The sequence below is a fragment of the Vicugna pacos genome, chromosome 3 (genome assembly GCF_048564905.1).
Source record: "Vicugna pacos chromosome 3, VicPac4, whole genome shotgun sequence".
In the NCBI taxonomy this organism is placed as follows: Eukaryota; Metazoa; Chordata; class Mammalia; order Artiodactyla; family Camelidae; genus Vicugna; species Vicugna pacos.
In genome coordinates, this window is record NC_132989.1 from 31195779 (window position 1) to 31216574 (window position 20796).

Below are 20796 nucleotides of genomic sequence, written 5' to 3' on the forward strand. Positions count from 1 at the left end.
GTGGAAACTGGCTTTCTTTTGGAAATGAAAAATACCAGGCACAGAACCCACACCAATTGAATCAAGTCAGCATATTAACAAGAACCCCAGGTGACCTGCATTCATATTAGAAACTGAGAAACACTAGGTTAAGCATATAAAAAACGTGAAAAACTCTGATTTTTCTTTTTTTGACAAGCAAGTCAGCTGGAAAAAAATATTTAAATATACCGATAAGAAGAATGCTTGGTTGGTTGTTAACACTGACAAAATACACATTTCTACTGCTCTTAAATGATGAAGATCCTTCAGTACAATCCATTTGCCTCCTTCTGTCTTTGAAAATTTCTCATGAGTTGCAAGACTACAAATGTCAAAAAGTTTATGCCTTTCAATCAATAGCAGCATCCCTAGAGGGGGGGCGAAATAAATTCATCCACATGATACATTTTCTTTAATTACTTTAATATAAAAGACAGCCATGTTCCATATTTCACATAATGTTTAAAAAGAAGTTTTAAACCCCTATAAGTATTTAATGAAAATAAATTTATTGAAGGGCAGTAATGACTACAAAATGAATGCTACCAAATCATACTGAGGCTTTTTGCATTAACAATTGGAGGGTAGGTGGAAAAAATATCAGACAAGAATATGGGTTTCTTAAAACTACATTTTATCCAGCCTTTATCTTTTCATAAATCTTGTGCGTATCAGAAGACGTATTCAAGATAACTGTAAAGGTATTCAGCTAAAGGAATATTTCAAAGATCTTAAAACAGCCCTCCACCAATTATATGACACTGCAAATCATCCCATTTGTTAAAACAGCAAAATTAAAACAAGCAATGGCCCAACAAATCTTTCTAGGTAAAAGATTCAGCTAAAAAAGAAAACATTAATAGAAAATCAGTGATGGTGACCAGAATAAGAAAATTAGCATAATTAAGAAATTATATAATTATGCAACATAACTTCATCTGGTTAAATCAAGGCAACTTACTCAGTGAATAAGTTGACTGCATTGTGAGGGAAGGGGTAACACGATCCACAGCCCTGCTTTTAACTTCTCATATAATAATCCTATTTCAATCAACCTGTAAAGTAAAAGCACTGAATCCACATTAAATTATAACATATAATCTTACAATAATACGAAAGTCAAACCAGTACTGGTAGATCTTTGTCTCCACTATGCACAAGTTAAGAAAACTTCACAAGAATGTGCACTTTTGAAAGTATGATCACTGTATACGGTTTAGACAAAACAGGCACCTCCATTATAATTGTTTTAATAAATAAAAGCACATGAACATAAAAAGAAGACAAGCAGCACCTGAAGCCTTTGACGTTTGTAACTAAGTGCTGGTACCCAAACGGTCTAACGGTTAAGTCTTACTAAGAGGCGCAAAAAAGGAGCCAATTTTTTATTTAACGTTTTAATTCTAGTGGAGACAAGAGCTTACAGCCCTGTCCCCTGATGGTGAGGAGCACACTGGTCCTTCAGACATCTTACACTTTGGAAAGCAGACCCGACTCTGGAGCACTCGCCTTAATCAGATTCTGAATCTCCTTGAATTTTGGATGGTCTTTGTCAGCCACCAGCTGCAGCAGAACAGCCTCACTCGTGGTCACTATGATCCCAGTTCGAGCAAGACGCTTAAAAGGAAAAGGATAAAGACAAATCAGGAAATACCCATGAGAAAGAACATTATATTAAAACAGCAAAAAGCATGCCAGGAGACAAGAGTTAGTGTCCTCTGTCAAAACCATGGTCTTCAGCCACACCATCAAATTCAGGGATGAGCAGAGATCTCAAACTAGCCAAGCCACAAACCCATCATGATAATTCTCAGTCTTAGCAGTAAGGACTAGAAACAAGTAAAAGAAAACAGGGAGCCGATATTATGACTTCTATGTGCCGGGGACAGACGTGAAAACAAAGCTAAGGACTGTACAATGATTCTTCATTTCTTTTTTTTTCTGTCTCCAAACATCTGACATAAAATGAGCATGCCGTCCCACGAGTAAGAAATGCAGGCACTAGAGGAGCCTCATGTGAGGTTTAAGAACGGGCCCCCGGCTGATAATGGAACCACCACCATTGCCACCATCACAGTTTAGAATCACTAAACAAGAATATAAAATTTAAGGCTGCAGAGAGTAATTGCTCCTGAGGAATCATAATACAGCTAAGGACAGAAATCTTGGCGGGGGTGAGTGCAGAGAAGGGAGGAAGAGGAAAAAGGGAGGGAGGAGGGCAAAGAAGAGAAAGCGGAGAAAAGCGGGGTGGGGGGGTGGAGGAGAAGAGATTCTAGGGTAGAGACTCATTTCCTGCACGTACTTATTAACAGAAACCCTCGGGAAAAAAACAGGCCAACTGTTGTCTCAAGAAACACCCAGTGGAAGAGCCATTGAAGATGAGGTGGTGAGACAATTCCTGTGCAAGTCAGAGGAAAAGACCCAGAGCAGACTGTCATGAAGAAAGAGTCACTGGAAAAGCCAGGACATCCGTCGCAGTGAGAGTAAACCCTTCAGATGGCTGTGGGTCCACAGGCCCAACCCTCCCCCTGGCAGACTCCTCCTTTTTATGAGTGGAAGGGAGTCTGAGCCGCAGCCTACTCATCAGAAAGCAAGGTTGGCCTTCAACCACCCGTACAGGAGAGTGTGCAGAGCAGCTGACCAGAAGTCTTGAGAAATGAAAAAAACAAGCAGAAAGTGTCACAGGAAAGAGGAAGCAGGGCTGCTAGTGTCCTGTACGCTGGGACAGAGACTTCTGGAGACCAATTTCCTCCTCCTTGCTTTTCAGTCAATTCCTGACTATCGTATCAAAACCCTGAGGAATCTCAAAGGACTGTGTGCCTGGTTCAGATGGAGGGGTGGGGAATAAATAAGACCAGCTGGAGCTTAGCTGGGTGAGTGTCCAGTCACGCAAGCCCTTCACCAGCCAGCTGCCCTGCTGGCCTCACTGCTCCCTGTTGACTCAACGGGCTGCCAGTGATTCAGCGCGAGCCTGAATCACACGTCTGTGACAGTGCTTTATACACTCCACAGTGCTCACAAGGTCAGTTCTCAGTAATCTTTCTAGCTCCCTGGAGAGGCAGGAAGGACAGAAAACCACTCCCAGGACTGAGGAAGAAATACGACAGCCAGCCTTCCACAGTGCTCTGCTGACCAGAGCTGGGTCCAGCCTGAGCCAACAGTCCTCGGGGAGGCTGAGCCCCTACAGCCCGGAAGGGGCAAGCTGGGATGCTCGAGGCACAGAAACGCGCTTCAGTAAACTGAAACCTGCACAGAATGACTTCGCTCCAGACTCAGATATGGCCAATACTGATTGCATTCAAAGCTCAGCAAGCCAAGAAGCTGCGTCAGGGGAAGGTGCGGTTCACGCCTTTGCTAAGAATGCAGAGCTTCCACATCGGGCTCACAGACCTTCCCTCGGCGCCTGCCAAGCCCCAGGCTGCGAGGGTACCTGAGCAGGAAGGGAACAGCGGGCCCCTTCCCGGACCCCAGCAGGCCCCTGCCCACCACCCTGAGCTAGGGGACACCTGCAGCGCCGGCACCAAGCTCACTTTACTTCCCGGCTTAAAAAGGGCCCGTTAAAACTCCAGCTGTTTAATGCTAATGGGTTCATGGCTCAGTAGGCTTCCCGAGTTCCTCCCTTACACTTGCAAAACCAGTCCAACTAGGCCAAGGGAAAGAAGGTTACTCTGACCCACACACCTGAAAATGCAAGAGCACAAAGCCATGACAGCCTCAGGGAGGGCAGGGGCAAAAAGCCTAAACCCAACTCCCCAGAAGGACAAGGACATCGAGGGGCTTTCACTCTATTTTATTCCACATTTGCTCTACAGTTGTAGGTTGAAAGAATGCCTGGCAGAGGGTAGGTGCTCAGAAAGCCCTGTGGAAGAAAGCACACACCGCAGATCCCGGCAGAGACGTCTCTGACTTTGGCAGCTACGAACGTCCTCAGTGCAACAGGCACTGCAGTGGGGGTGGGGCGGGGTGTCAGGAGTTATCTGACGTGGGCGTGTCTGCAGGGAAGGGGAGAGGGGAGCTGACGGGCTGCTATTCCACTTCCACAGTCACAGAATAAAAGAAAAACGTTCACATTTCTCCCAAGGATTTAGGGACTAACTGAAACGCCTCCAGAGCAAATGAAGGCTGAGAGGAGAAATCCGACACGTGGCACATCTCCGCCATCACCACCCGACCTGGTCCCTCCTCCCTCTCGACCTCTGCACTTTAACCCCAGGCGATGCCGGCTGCTGCTGGCTCTTCCCCATCCACCCCAGACCATATTCTTTCCTTCCCTCCTCACAGCTTCTCAGGACTCGTCCCTTCCAGGCCTTGGAAGCTAACAGATGCCAGACCTGTCTAACCAGACAAACCTCATGAAGACAGCAACAAATCAGAGCTACAGTAAAATAAAAGCCAACGGCTAATATCTGAGTGCTTACCGTGTCTGTCACTGTACTAAGTGTTATCGACATTATTTCATTTAATCCTCACAAAAATCCTCCCACGTAGTGACTATTATTATTTCTATTTCACGGCTGAGGAAAAAGTAATCAGTTGATAGAAGAAAGAAATGGAAAATTTTATTCGAGCCAAACTGAGGATTATAACCCAAGTGCAGCCCCACGGAAAGCTCTGGGAATAGCTTCACCTGTTAGAAGTCAAAGCACAGTTACGTAAGTTTTTTGAGACAGAGGGCTGTTGATTAAATGATGTATCATTGACAGGTTACACAATCCAGATCTAAGTGATACTGTGGCCCCTTAAAGTTCAAGAAGGAATGTTATCTTCTAAGGAGCTGTCTGGTTGGCGGTAGGAGGATGTTGCTCTATGGCTGAGCAGGTGTGGCTGCCGACAGGGGAGGTCTGGTGGATGCTTTATGCAGACACAGTGCACAGCGGAGGGAGAGAGGAGGCCAAAGGGCAGTGAAAACTTTTCCATGTTTAAATTTTTTTTGTCTTACCGTAAAATATGTATTTTATTTCACATCACCAATGAGAAATCTGAGGAACAGACATTAGATAATCTATCCAGGGACACACATTTACAAAATGCCAGAACCTATACTCAAACCCCTGTTATCCCTGCCTGGTCTGGACTCCTAGTTGGTGAGATGACAGGCTACCTCTAAAAGAATAAGGTTCAGAGGGTAAATGGCTGACTTTTTATTCTGAGTTTTGTTAGAAGACAGAACTGCCATCAAAAATTTCTGTAGTAAATGGCATAAGGACATGGCTAAAAAACTTAAATGAATGCAGCACAGAAGTTCTTGAAATCTCTTAAAACAAGCAAAGATTTTTGGTTTTGTATGTTTTTGGTTTTTCATTTCCTTGGAAACACAGGACCTCAGCAATACCATAAAGGTCATTCACAGGAAAAGAGCTGCTTGCCGAGGTGATAAGGATCTGACAGTGGCAGTGTTTAAACCAAGATTACCAAAGAGATTTGAAAAATGGAAGCTGATAGCTCATGACTGTAAGGACAGCCGAAAGAGCTTTGCTTAGATGGGAAGAAGCAACACTTCATACCTAACTAACCAGAGGACCCAACAGTTCAAATAAACTTGAAAATAGCTGAGCAAAAGAAATAAAACCATCTCCATCTACAGTCCCAAAATAGGACTCACTTCTTCAGGAGTAAGAGAAGGGATGTGCAACCAGGGCCTTAAAACTACTGCTGCTGCCAGCTGCCCACCTGCTTCTGCATCAGCCCTGCCCATTGACTTCACCTTCTTTCTTTCCTCTCTTTCTTATTTGCCCAACTCCCCACCCCAGGAACATTTTAGGCTAAAGAGATGACAGCAATGCTATTGAGAAAGTGGCTTATAGGTCAGCTTGTGCATGGAACACTGGAGGTCTCCAAAAAAAATCCACAATTCCCATGTTCAATCACCAGTTGAAAACCCAGCAATTCAATCCAGACCTACACTACTCTAATACAATTATAGAATTAGAATTAGAACGAAACATGAAAGAAAGAGATCCATCACATGGAGTGGAGGTTTCAAAGGATGACGTGGTAGTTTGCGATTCAACAGTTTTTGAGTAGGAAATGTTTAAGGAAGACACCGTTACACAACGTGGATGAAAATCACAACTCCCTGACTCCAGGGTCTGTCCTGACACTCCAGCCCAGAGAGTCAGGGAACACTGCACGTGCGGTGTCCACAGTCAGTGACTCACCTCCTATTCCCAGAAATGCAAGTCTGAAGAGGACGAACATAAGGCTGAACCAGGCCTAGGCCCACCACGCCTTAGGTTTTGGCTAGATCTTGGCTGAGTTAAGCCTAACTAAACCGTTTTTAATTTGCAAATCTCTAAATAGTTCAGGTTAAGCTTACTGGAATACCTCTTAGTCTACGTGTAAAACTATAGCAAAGTTATGACAAAAGATGTAAAGGAGCGTTTGGCATCACTAGAAATCTGGATCCAAAGACAGAGAAGATGTAAAACAGGATACGGTGGTGAGACCCCAGAGGTCGGTCGGTGCAGAGTAGAGACCCTGCAACCAGTGAGTCTGAAATTGTCAGACCAAGCTGAAATTTAAGAGCTACATTTTTCACTGCTGCTACATATTCAATACCCTTCACATTTATCTGGAGAACGTGGTAAATGATTTCTTTTACAGCAGGACAATTACCTCAAGAGCAAACATCCTGTCCATCATGCTTCTTGATGACGTGGCGTCAGCAACAATATGAACCTCAATCCCTCGGCCAACTAGCTCCAGAGCTGTTTGTTGGATGCACACGTGGGTCTAGAAGGAAAGCGAAAGATCGTATGTAACAATGTGGTAAACTAAAAATACCTGCCAAATGTGCAATAACATGGAAAAGCAGAAAGGGCACTACAGGTCTGATGACCTTGTCCGACATCTAGTCTTGCCTCTAACTCACTAGTGATCTCGAGCATAAACAGCATCTCTGGCTCTGGGTTCCTCTCCAAAGTCAGGAACTGGATTACATCAGTGCTCTTTGAACTGGAAACCTTGAACATAGTCTTAGAGCCCTGAGAGGATTTTCTTAAAAGATTTTCATCTGTGTCATCTGGAGGACCTTCATACGGCTGACTACTCCCACTTGGTCTGGGTGCCACTCGCAGTTGAGTTTATTTCTGTATTCACACCGAGTGCCTAGCACAAAGGATGAGTCTGTAGTACTGCAGGCAGAGACAGTGGTGGGGGAACTGAGTTGTTACAAGGCACCCAGTACTGAAGGTAGGACAGGTTAAAAATAACCTGTAACACAGGCAAAAAATACCCAGTACACATCACCAGCAAACGCATTACACAGATGCCATCTTTGTAAGTACTACCTTGAAACAATTCATTAGCAGAGAATAAAGAGTAAAAACATGTTCCAACGATAAGTGGATTATACAACCAATGAAAGCAGATTTTAATAATGCCACGATGCCAACCTTATCTTCACATGGCCAGAGAACTATGGAGAATTATCAACTGACAACTCATTAAAATGAGCAGTGAAGGACTGCTAAAGATGACTGTGATTAGGCATGAGGTCTAACAACGATGAACAAGCAAGAAAAGCACAAAAGTCAGCAACAGCACTTGGCATGGCATATTTGTGCAAACGAGCTTCCTTTATATTATATTTAAGTCAAAATACAGAAATATTTTACATACATTTAAACTTGAGGCTATGTTTTTCTCCTAGTAAAACTTACTACTATAAAACCTACCACCGGTGGGGAGGGTATAGCTCAGTGGCACAGTACCTACCAAGCACAAGGTCCTGGGTTCAATCCCCAGTGCCTCCCCCCAAAAAGTATACAGTGTATGTCAATGACAGCTCAATCAAACTGGAAGGGAAAAAAATGATTTAAAAAATTGGAAAAAGAAAACTAAAACCTACTATCAAAACATCATAGGTATCTTAAATTAACATTACTACTTGGATTTCATTGTTTTTAGTTTTTTTCACAATTTAAAAATTTTAGTTCAAAGCTATGATTAAATACTTACACTCTATTTATACATGTGCAAAAAACAAACAAACAAAAATCATTTCAATCCGCATTAGGATCCATGAGCATTTTTTTCCTTTAAAAAAATACGTACATGATTCAAACGTGAATGACAATGAACTACATACGACTTCTAAGGTTTTTCTACAAAAATATGACCAAGGTGAAATCCTACATGAACATAATGCCTTCAGTGAAAACGTGTTCCAAAAGTATAGTGGTTCAAAGTAAAGGCACAAGAATCAATCAGCTCCGCATGCAGCTCCATTCCTGAGCTAGCTATATGACCTTGGGGAAGACATATATAGCATCTGGGTTTTAGTTTGCTAATCTGTAACATGCTGAGACCAAAAGTATCTAGTTCAGAGGATTGCTGTGAGAGTTCCACGAACTGATATAAAGTGTTTAGATCAGCGCAATGCAAATAGTAAACACTTAATAAATGGTGGCTATTTTCCACCATTATTACTTACATGGTCGTCTGCATACAAAATTACATTCTGGAAATAACAAGTTTTCTACAAACAATATTGTGTGCAAAACATAGCAAGAGGTACTTACTTCTACTCCAAACAACACAACACTCCTGACTCCAGGAATCTCTGCTAATGCTGCTTCCACTTCTGGCAATACCATTGAAAACTTGGTCTTTGGAAGTACCAGTTTTACACCTGTTAAATCAATTTCTTGAACGGTGCTTCCAAGACCTTTAGGGTACTGTTCTGTTACAATAACTGGAATTCCTAAAATCCGGGCCCCTTGCAACTGTGGGGGGAAAAAAAACCCCACAAAGATAATTAGCAATATACATATGTGTGTGTATGAAACTATATCATGCAAATTGGAAAAAAATAAACAAACAAGCATACCAATCTCTGTCCCACACTAATAATATCTCCAAAATACTTAATGGCTGGTCTGAACCTTTCCTGCATATCACAGCAGAAAAACACAGTGCTTGAAGGTGTAAGATTTCCCAGGGTAGTGAGCTGAGGAAAAAAGAAAAAAGAATGATTTAGCACTCGTTATACAATGGCATTTATTTTCAGCAGAGGTCAGTAAAGAGAGAAAAACATTTCTACTGTTTGCCCCATTAAGTCAATAGCTACAACTATTATTCAAAAGAAATGATATGAATAACAGGAAAAAAATCATCCCCAAAGACATTCACTGAATTGCTTTTAATGGTGAAAATTAGAAATAAACTAAGAGCCCGCAATACAAAAGACGATTTCACAAATTTTAACACATTCACATGACAAACATTTTTGCCAACTGAAATAATACACATGTTTTCAAAGAATCTGTATCATCTAAGAAATGCTGATAATCTATGTTAATTTTAAAAACAGAACACAGTTTAATAATGTATCGGTTATGCAAAAATACGACAAAAAAGTAGGAGCAAATACAGGAAAATATTAACAAGTGGTTATACAGTTAGGGACGCTGGAGGTATTTTTTCATAATACCTTTCTCTTATTTTTCAGATGCTATTTAAAAACATTTCCCAAATGTTGTTTAAAAGTGTGTATTACTTTTATAATTCAGAAAAAAATGTTGAAACAGTAAACACCTAACTTTGATGATGGCATTGCTCACAAGTACAAACAGTAAAATTTAAAATAATCTGTAGCAGTGACTAGAAAAACAGAAACAAATCTAGAACTCCTGCTGTCCAAAACATGAAGTTTAAAAAACAGAAACAAATCCAGAATTAATGCTATCATCAACACAGAAATATTAAGCTCTTATTCTCAAGAATAACTTCTTAAGAGTTCAAAGAAACGCAATAAAATGATGCCAAGCACATCACCACTGTGAAATGGACAGACATAAGGCTGAATCTGCATTCTTACACATATTTATCACAATTGGGAAAGTCAACGAATTAAGTCAAGGAGAGCTGGGAATTAGATTACCAAGCTTCACATAAATTGCTGGAGTTGGTCTATTCTAACAACTTGAGCCCAATAAGGATCTACCAAAAAGTCAAAATCACTGTTGAATACAAGAATTTAATCTCACTGGGTTCTTCAAACTCCATAGTGCTTTTCTTTCTGCCTTCTCAAACTAGAGGAAGTTCCATCAGGATGCGGTCTGATTCTGAATGAACCGACACCACTACTCTTAAAAGCCACCCCTTTAACCTCCCCTCTAATTTGTTTTGTTCTCTCTAAAACCACCCACAGAAAATAACTACTCATAATTTTCCAGAGCAATCTGAGTCCTGACTCTATGGTGGTGCCTTGACCACCAGCCCGGCCCTAACTCTGCCTTAGTACCTCAGCACAAGGCATCCTCTCAAGAAACAATTAGAATGGGAATTGACTGAAACATTAAAAGGAATCTTTTAACAACATGACTGTTCCAGTTAGTCTGCCCTTTATTTATCTTTGTCCTGGTCTGAAGGACTCTGGCACCTTAATCTCCTCTACAAATGTGCGCTGATTAACCATGTGCAGTCCAACACCAAGGTCTCATCAGAATGGGAGTGCCATCTGTAATCCTAACACTATGGAGAGGGTTTTCCTACACTGCCAACAAAGTAAGTTTAAAATAAATATTCAAGCATCTTAAATTATGTATTCCACCTTCGGTTGCTATGTTACTTAAATTTTTAATACAAGTATTATGCTTCCATATGGTCACTTTCAAAAGCAGTAAGTATGATGTATACCTAAGCACTTTAGGAACTATGTTGAAAACCAATCACTACTTATGACTATGTATCTTAAATTCTCAGTAAACATTAAATCCTGGCTCAAAATCTGTATGCATTGTTTTTATGCATTTGGCCCGTGGGTCCGTAGTCACCTAGAATGTGTTCAGGGCACACTGTGAAAAGCAGTTTACCTACAACTGCCCTGTTTCAAACAACTGTGATGCAACTTGGCAATCTTGCCGTTCTACCCCAGGGGAAAACCAGCAAGGAAGCAAAACTAAACTCCGGGCAGTTGCACCACAACCAGTACACTCACACTTCCACCTGCTGAGCTCCCCACGCTCAGATCTCATCTCCGCTGTTCTGAAAACTCTGTGTACAGGACTAGCAAGTTTGGTTGTCTGGGCTCTAAATTCACAGAAGGTTACAAAAAGCAAATCAGAAAGGAAACTGCTGGAGAGGCAAACTGACAGCAGCAAGAAACGACAGCTGACGGAGAAGAGAATAAAAATACAATACGAGCAGATCAAAAGTCAATGACAGTCCCGACACCCATGAAGGAGTAACAAGCTGTCTGCAGGTCATAAACTCGGACAATGTCATCTTATCACACTCATTACAAAGACAGGAAGCTACATAATATTTCGGGACTACCATATAAAATGGTCAAAATATTCAAAATTGAGATATTTAAAGGAATAAAGCCTTATCTACCCAGAAATCCTAGATTATTCAGAGCTGGGGTTCCCTGGGGTTCCCGTCACCTGGTGCTTCCCCACACCTCATTTCAGCTGTGAGGTATCTGTTCTGGGCAGGGGACCACACCAGATGTGTGATGTCATGTTAGACAGACTGAGGAGTCAGAAAACGCAGCCCTGAAATCCTTACCACCCTGCAAAGCCTTTCTAACCCAGGAACTCATCATGGGTAAGGCTTCAGTTAAAGAAAGAAACCATACAGATAAAGGGGTGAAGCTTTTTTCTTTTTTTAAATGCAGAGATGACTGGTTATAATTTAGCAAATCACAAATGCCTAGAAAGTCTCCTCTTCAGGAGAGGACATCCCCTGGAAGATGGCCTGCTTCCTCAGAGCAGAGTACAGGGGGGAGGGTAACCGTACAGTGATAAAAAAAAAAACCTGCCTTTTTATGCAGATGATCAAGATTAAGGTAATCAAAGAAGTCCCGTGGGTAGAATGTAGCCTTGACCGTGATGAGAATGACCTTCACCATCTTCCCCTCAAAATGCCACAACCCCAACCTAAGCATGAGGAAGACATCAGAAAAACCAAAACTTGAGGTCCATTCTACCAAAATATCTAATCAGTACTTCTCAAAACTGTCAAGGTCATCAAAAACAATGAGACTTTGACGAACTGTCATAGCCCGGAAGAGTCTAAGGAGACATGACAACTAAGGTAATCTGCATCCTGAATGGGACCCTGGAACAGAAAAAGGGCACTGGGGAAAAGCTAGTGAAATCTGACTGAGTGTGGAGCTCAGCTAATGGGAATGTAGTGACAAAGTGAGCCACAGTGACTTAAGACATTAGCAAGAGGGGAGCCAGGTACAGGTACAGAGGAAGTCTCTATACTGTCTGTGCAACTTTGCTGTAAATCTAACACTATTCTAAAATGAAAAGCTTATTTTAAAAAAAATGGTCTCCCTATGCCGTGGTAGTTGAGGGAAAAGATGCTACTTCACAAATAACCTTTGTATCTTACGGGACAGAAAGGAGGATTTGAGGCTACCAAAAAACAAAAGAAAAACAAAACAAACAAACAAACAAAAAACCCACTGAAAAACTCTAATCATGTCCAACCAATCCCCCCATACACCCAAAATCCACATGAATTTCAATAGCTGTTGTTAAATTATATACCGACTCCATAATTCAGGGACTTCTTAATGTGACTCAGAAATTTCTCTTAAACCAAAGCCTTGCAGATAACTAAAAGTGCTGCTCATCCTCAGGCGTGCTGCAACTGCAAGACAGCAAATTAAAAATGGACTTGACCAAATGCCGTCACAGCAAGTGGAGCAATTACAGATCAACACACACTCAAGAAGTACGAAGAAATCACATGTAAAAATAAATATGTATTTATGTGCACCTTCATACATGTATATATCTACCTATATACATATCCCTCCTCCACAAACATAAAAATACATATTTCAGTGTCCATATTCCAATACAAAAAGCTGATCACAGCCAACGGCTTCCTCAAGCAAGAATTTAAGAGACCAATTTCAAATACAAACGCTTGTCCACTTTCTTTAGAACTGTCATAGCTGGGATTTGACCTTAGATTTCATATTCAGAAGACTTTTCACCCCCAAGTCCCATTATTACCATCACCAGTATTTACAGTACTTCCCGTCCTTCACCACCACACGTGCCCTGACCATTTTCTAACCACGGCTGCTCCATCTGCAGGGAACCTGCTCCTCCCCTGCTTGGTCCCCAGTTACTCAGGACAGGCGCGGACAGGGTGGCCGGCCTCGCTCAGTGAGACACGGTACGCTAGTCCTGTTCTCTGCACACCAGTAATGCATGGTGAGTGTTGCACGTTGAACTGTGTGCTCCAAAATTCATGTTAAATTCCTAACCACCTCGGAAAGTGGCCTTATTTGGCAGCAGTCACTGAAAACATACTTAGTTAAGATGAGGTCATACTGGAGTAGAGTGGGTGCCTAATCCAACATGACCAGCGTCCTTGAAAAGGGGGGAAATTTGGACACAGAGAAGGCCCTGTGAACATGAAAGCAGAGAGGAGGATGGTGTGTCTACAAGCCAAGCAACACCAGAGATGGCCGGCAGACCCCAGCGGCCAGGAGAGGGCCGTGGAACGACTCTCCCTCACAGCCCTCAGAAGGAGCCAAAGGCGATCTCCAGCCTCCAGAACTGTGAGAGGTAAGTTTCTGTTGTGTAAGCCACTCTGTCTGTGGCACTTTGCTGCAGCAGCACCCAAGCGAAGGACCACAGTGAGTACACTGTGCATCTTGAGGAACAAAGTTTGGAGTCGTAAATGTGATGTTTTCAGAAATTTGGTGGTCTGTCACAGTCACAGCAGAGGTGCGATCTGCCAATCTGCCTGGGAGAGGGTCCAGAAGGCGACACGAGGTATCATTACTTCACTGAGAAGCGGACCCAAGAAGTGTGACCAGTAAGGCCTTGTTTCGATACTGACTCCCTTAAAACAGAGTTCTGTGATAGGACTCTCCCAGGTTACAAGGGAGCCTACCCAGCACAGCCCCTGGGCACGGGAATCTGAGTCCAAATCTCAGTGCCACTCACTTCAATTTCATGAGATGAAGCAAATCATTAACATCTCCAAACAGCAGTTCCTGAATCTGTAACAAAGCAACAGAAACAGTATCTACCTCATAGGGCTGTTTCAAAGATTAAATCCGCTTCATGTAATCAATCAATAACCACTGTGCGATGCCTCCTCTAGGAAACATACAGTACGCTCTGAACTTCAGCACAGGTTTCTATACTGAGGTTACAATACCATTTAAGCTAAGATCCCTTAAGAAGCCAATATCTAAATAGAAATACTGATATTCCCTAACCTGTTATATTAACATAGTCTATAGACTTAAGAAACGATTCATAAAGTGGATTTCCAAATATCACCAAAAGACTTACAATTACATGATCTGTTCCTGACTAAATAGGTCTGGAGCTTCTTAATTCAGGCTGCAAGAGAATATTTATTTCACTCTTATTTTACAACATACCCACCCACTGTAAGCACTCATGTCACAGACATTAATATTACAAGCTTATCAGTTAAAGTATGAGCTGTCTAACGGGCCAAGGGAGGCCAGCTACCTCCACCCATTTTGGTGCTGAGGACTGGGGACTTCTTTAGATTGCACGGCAGGCTGAGGTGAAGGTGAAACTGGCCAGATCCCAGGAACACAGTGACATCTGAATGGACACTGAATTTCCCTTGGCTACCTAAACGAAAGAAAAAAAAATGCCAACCACAGATCACAGCTCCCACTCTCGAACATAGCTTATTTACAGTAGCCTCTTTTGTATCCACAAGGGGCAAAAAGTGTACCATGCTCTGGGCGGTAATTTGGAATGTTTAATTTTTAAAAAGTCAGGAGGAGACAACATGAAACCCTCAGGAACCAGCTGCTCCGACCCTGCCAGCCTGCCCCCCAAGGCAGGTCTGGCCTGCTTCTCTGAAAGCTTCCAGAGCTTCTAAGCATCAGCTCATGAACCTGCTCCCTGGGGAAAGGTCCTATAATCAAATCACCACCTTCCAACAAGCAAGCCCAAGGGGAAACCATTCCTCTCCCTCCTCTTTCCAAACCCTGCCTTGTCTCCCTTCCCACCACGAACTCCGGTGTCTCTTCTAGCTGTAAAATGTCCATGCCTCTGTTTAAAATAATAGTGGTAGTAATAAACCTCCAAGAAAGTGAAAGCTGGGACAGAACCCCTTCCCAATTAACCATCTCAGGAAAAGGCCAAAGTAACCTTCCCAGGGAAGCCCTTACCTTCTGCCCACACAAAGCTGCCAGAGCACCCCCCCACTCCACACCCAAGAAAAATCCTCTCCGGAGTGTCATTCTTACCACATCCACTTCCTTCTCCTCTACTTGGGCTCTGTCTTCCCTGGTGACGAGCTGGAAAAATACCTGGTGGTGTGACACCAAATTTACATGAGATTCCAGGGTTGAATTTTCCAGTAGTTACAACTTGGGAAATACCTTTTGAGAAAGTCACACTTGTAAGTCATCAAAACGATCTAAATTCCCACTGTATAATCCTCTCATTTACATTTCTTCCCCTGTGTCTCAAAACTCCTCAGACCTCAAGCACTGTGACAAAGCAGAAGACACATAAGCCGTGCCTGAAACGTGAACTGTCCTCAGCTACCTGAGCCGTCAGCAGACACGCAGCCACTGGCAGAATATTGCAGAAGAGAAGACACTACAACGTTACCACAGCCTAACACTGGCAGTGGGGTCTTAAAGATCAGACCCCACAGGGCTGCTAACCAGTCACCGGCACAGACAGTGTTTTACAAGGTGACTAGCAACAGCGGTCAGAACGAGCATGGCAGCAAACTCGAGTCCCGATGTAAATTAAGAACATTCTAGAATATAGGTACATGAGCAGGGCCACCAACGCTCTAAGGCCTACTTTTGGAGAAGTAACAAGTAACATAATTTAAGCCATGGACGGCATGTGACCAAACTTATGGTCTTTATCCCTGCCTCTGGGAGAAGGGGCCTGTCGTCCCCAGAGCGTGGCCTCACTGACGGCCACTGTGAGTCTTCCTAAGTGACAGGCATCTGTTCCAAAGAAACAATGAACAGCGTCAGAACAAACGATGTTACAAGCCCAAGTCTGTGGTTTGTTCTGCATTCTGCTTGGTATTTTCATTGAGCATGGAATGAGAACATGAATTCTACATGGTCAGCGCAGGAGAGAACCTTCGCGTGCCCCGCTAGCTCTACCATTATCACCACAGCACCTCAGACAACTTCCTCCATGCTCTGCTCTTCTGCAGAATAAAAAGTTAGATTATTAGGTAATGAACAAGACTTGGGTCTTACCCATGTTTACATCCTCTGTGCCAGGTACTTACAGCTGCCACTCAAATGTTTGTGGAACTAACTCTATGTTCTGGTCTAGTCATAAAACGTCCATGTCTCTAGCATTATGCAGCTTTGTTCCAAAAATATAGTAAAATGGTCATGAAAAGAAATCTCTTCCTTTCTCTTCTGAGAGCATACATACACATATATACGCATACATATGTGCACATACACACACACATATCTTCTTATATAAATAAGACATCAGAATAGGTATGGGTGTGTGTGTGTGTGTGTGTGTGTGTGTGTATGTGTACCTTTCCACATTATCTATTTTTAAGCTGGGGGAGGCATCTCACTGAAAAACTCAAACTATTGTGATACTAAAATAATATAAAAGAAAAATATTTTTAAATACTTTAAAATATATAAAGTATCATATAACAGTTACTTAAGGATTCATGGACTATTTAGTGAAAGAAAATAAGATTTTTTTAAAGGATGGCTCAGAGGAGTGCTCTTATTATAATTATTACTTCAAATATCATCACAAGAAATTAACTACATTTTATCTTCTATGCCAAGCAAAATATTTCAAAAGTTACGTTACTTGAGTTATGTAATGTCTTCTGAGAACGTACAAGACATTTCAGGTATATACATATACATTATTTATTTCTAAAATGCCTGATTAAAAAGAATTGTTACATAGACCTTTAATTTTTCCAAACAAAAAATTCTATCTTGGGGGGAAAAAAGGCCTTAAAGACTTGGCCTTGAAGGGGTGATAGTTTGGCATAACATCTTACTAGGTAACAGCCCACCCACCCTCCCAACCACTACAGGAAATGCATCACAAAGAAGCCTGCATCCTCAGTAAAGCTCCAGACCTCTTCAGTTAGTATTTGGATTCTAGCCTTTATTAATGGATTTGTAAAATGTGCATCCAACTTCTTCCATATTTTGGCAGCAATAATCTAAACAGACTGACAGGGAAGGCTGCAGAGAGGTGTCAGCCATGAAAGCTCCGAAAGACATAAAAATGGGGAGTAGTAAACACCTATAAACCACGACTCTCCCGACAGCAGGGCAACTTCTACGGTATCAGACACCATCTGACTCCAAGGGTTGACCATGGAATATCCTAGCCTTCGTCCTCCGAACAAAAGAACTTTATCCAGGTTAAAGTACCTACTTTGGAAGCTTCTGGCCTGGGTGCTGGGGTGATAAACAAAACCAATTCCGTGGCCAACTACGACTGAAAAAAAAAACAAGCAAACTAGAGAATAATCCTCAGAAGATGACACTAAAATATTAAAATGTTTTCTAAGCCCGAGACCCACATTTCAGTTTGGTCTTCCAAAGAAACGGCTTATCGGTTTCTCTAAAAAAAAAAAAAGAAAAGAAAAAAAATGTTACGGTGTAGTACCTAAAATATATCTTTTGTTCTTGCTTTTCAAATACATAAAATTCTCCAGGGAATCCTCTGAGCGTAGAAAGAACACGGGAGGCAGATCTGCGTAGTGTAAGAGAATGGCTTTTTAAAAAAAATTTTTCAAGGTATAAAATTTTTTAAGGTATAAAAAGGTATAACAACTTGTTCAGCCTGCACGACCAGGAAACAATGGTCGGGCTAAAGTTGGGTATTTAAGAAGGTACTGCAGTCCCGAGTCAAATGACTTTTGCAACGTAAGCGATGTATATGTAATCAACAGATTCAGCAGCTACTAGCAAAAGGCTAAACAAATTGTTACTTCACTCACGGTTAGGAAAGGCTTAAGATCAAAGCGCCGAAAGCTGGGGAGGAGAAGGGAGGATGGATCTGACTCCTAAAGTTTGCGCTTCCGCAAGTGGTAAACACAAATCGGGGAGCAAACCCTAAGGCCAACGCTCCCCACACAATCTCTTTTCCCCAGTTCTGCATCACCCCGAATTAAAAACACAGCTACACCGCACAGCCCTTCGGTTACGCAGGCGGCGGGGACTCGCTCCTGGCACACAAAGCGGATGCGGGCGGCTGAGGACCACACACGTGGGGGCGTTCGCGCGCGCCGCCACGAGCAGGGAGGCCCACGCCCCGTTCTCGGCCGAGGACAGCCGGTGACCGTCACCTTCGGACAGGCACCTTCGCTCGGCCGTCCGCGAGGCTGGCGACAGCGACGCGGCCCTTCCGAGCCGGCGGGGCGCGCAGGGCCCGCCGCCGCGGGGCACCTGAGGAGCGCGGCGGGGACGGGGACGCACCGGGACCGGGAGCAGCGGTGGGGCGCACGGCCCCTCCCGCGGGACCCACCTGGATCTGCAGCGGCACGAGGCGCACCTTGCAGCGCTCGCTCACCGCGAAGCCCTTGGGCAGGTCCACGTACTGGCCCCACTCCTCCGCGAAGAGCTGCACCACGAATTTGCGGTGCATGTCGATCTGGTCGCCGTACAGGCTGAGGAACTTCTGGATGAGCAGCTCGTAGCCCGCGCCATGCGGCACAGCCGAGGGCCGCGCGAAGACCGAGAAGCAGAAGAGCACCGGGACGGTGCCCGACGGCGCCCCCGCGCCGCCGCCGGGGAGCGCCGGCACCGCCGGCTCCGCCGCCGCCATGTTCCCGGAGCGTCTGCGAGCTCCGAGGCCGCGAGGCGCAGACACGGCCGGCCGCCGCGGCCCCGCCTCCCCGCGCCGCCCGCCGCCCGCCGCCCGCTCGGGGAGGCGAGGGGGCGGGTCCTGGCGGCCGCGGCCGGCGCGCCCTCCCCCAGCCCCGGCGGAGGGCGGACCGCCGGGGAGGGCCGGGTGCTGCGGCCCCGGCGCGCGGGCGAGCGCCTGCGCCCGCCGCCCGGACCGCCCCTTCCAGCCCTCCGGTGGCGCGCGGCCCCTCCCGCCGCGACTCGGCGGGGTCGCGGGGAGCCTGGTCTCCTTGCATGCCCTCTACCTGCCTGAGGTGCTCGGGTCCTCAGAGGTGGACTGCGGCCCGCCTTCCAGCCCGATCCGCCCACCGTCGAGCGCTGTTCTCCGGGACTGTGGGGCTGTGCTTGGGGAAAGGGGGCTGCCCGGCTGAATCTGCTGGGACGCGTTACCTGTTGGCCTCGTCCAGGGGCATGCAGTCCTTGAGGATGGCAGCATTAATCTCAAAACCAATAGGACAGGCTGAGAGACACCGTGAGAGCGACGGGAGTCAATGCTTCCTTAGGAGGGCCATCCAGGACGCGGTATTTCCGTTTTTTCCCAATCCGATGGAACATAGTCGTGGAGTTGAGATCTTAGTCTCTCTTTATCTCAACCCAGTTTCCGGGAGAACTTGGAGTGGGAATTGCAAAATATAAAGGGGTTTAAGACTAAAAGGCAGGACTTTATATTCAAACCGAGGTTACTGTGTTTAAGCGAGTAAAAGCAATCACCTTCAAATAAAATAATTTTCTGAGTTATTAGCACTGTAAGGTACTATAATTAGCTTGAATTAGAAAAGTATCCATTTTGAACAAAGTTTCCTTAAATGTCAGGTCCTGGGAAGGTAGGCTGATGAATCTAAACAGAATTAGATTTTAGATATTAGGGGTTTTCTCTTTTTAGGAAAAAAAAAAGGAAGGGTTTCTCATTTGGCGTTGCTGACATTTGGAATGGATACTACTTTTTCAAGGGGGGTCTGTCTTGCTTATTTGTAGGCTGTTTAACAGCATCCATAGCCTCTACTTAACTAGATGCCAGTATCACCCAGTACTCCCCTAATCTTGGCAATAACAAAAACGTGTCCAGCCATTACCAAATATCCCTCAGGGAGCAAATCTGCCCCCAGATGAGAATCACTGCTTTAAAGTAATGCTAAGACCATCCTTTGCCCTTTATTGCTCACTTGAACCCAAGCTACTGAAAATAGACTGTTTTCTGGCTTCGCATCATACTTTGTGATCCCACTTAAAACTAAATCCACTATACGTCACTTTAAAAAATTGAAATTGAAAAAAATTTTTTCAAAAACATTTTAAAGAGCTGAAGGTGGCAGTGGGTGGGGGAGGACTGTAGTCTGAACCCATGAGACCCAGTGTTATTTTTGCAGATATCACTCCATTGCGAAGTCTTCTTTATGATGTTCAAATCTGTGCTGATGAGAAAAAGGTACTTCCTCTGGGCTGATTACAAAAATTACCTATTCTAAGTGGACTAATTACAAAAGTGTGCCTTCTCCCCTCTCTCCCTTCTGGGACAGAGCAGGTTGGAGATAGGAAACTGGTCTGGACGTCAGGCCCCCTTAACAGACACCTCTGCCATTGGCAGTCTTTCCTGGTGGCCTTGAGTCAACACGCTTATTCCACTCTCAGATTTTTCAAGTAGGTTTCCGACTTTCAGTAAAGAAATCAATTTCCGTATCCATTGTACTACCTGAGATTGGCCTTTGGCCATTTAATAGTGCTGTCTCTGTGGTAATAGCACATCATATAGCAATAATAAAATAGGTATTTGATGGGCACATTCACCTTTATTGAGTACCAAGTGTGTCAAGCAGTGCATTAGTATGCTAGAAAAGGGCCATGAGTGCACATTTTCTCTAATGAATTAATCTTCTTTTTAGACTGTTATTAATCTAATTATTAGAGTATTAAGTTTT

At 43.9% G+C, this 20796-nt stretch overlaps 1 protein-coding gene across 1 annotated transcript; it reads right to left on the bottom strand.

Moving 5' to 3' along the window:
• Positions 1-511: 511 nt before the first annotated feature.
• ISOC1 (isochorismatase domain containing 1) lies at positions 512-18916 on the bottom strand. Its single transcript, XM_072957488.1, has 5 exons — positions 18501-18916; positions 8852-8971; positions 8544-8747; positions 6637-6753; positions 512-1638 (listed from the first exon to the last, which is right to left on the bottom strand). Exons 1-5 carry the CDS (start codon positions 18798-18800, stop codon positions 1492-1494), a joined length of 888 nt encoding a protein of 295 aa, XP_072813589.1. The 5' UTR covers positions 18801-18916; the 3' UTR covers positions 512-1491.
• Positions 18917-20796: the final 1880 nt, after the last annotated feature.

What these genes read in the sequence shown, in the direction of transcription:
- ISOC1 (XM_072957488.1), bottom strand. Translation starts at nt 18,800, where the DNA reads ATGGCGGCGGCGGAGCCGGCGGTGCCGGCGCTCCCCGGCGGCGGCGCG. An exon ending in TCGTGCCGCTGCAGATCCAG is followed by an intron (nt 8,972 to 18,500) that starts GTGGGTCCCGCG and finishes TTTTTTCCTCAG; the next exon opens with CTCACTACCCTGGGAAATCT. An exon ending in ACAGGATGTTTGCTCTTGAG is followed by an intron (nt 1,639 to 6,636) that starts GTAATTGTCCTG and finishes TTTCCTTTTAAG; the next exon opens with CGTCTTGCTCGAACTGGGAT.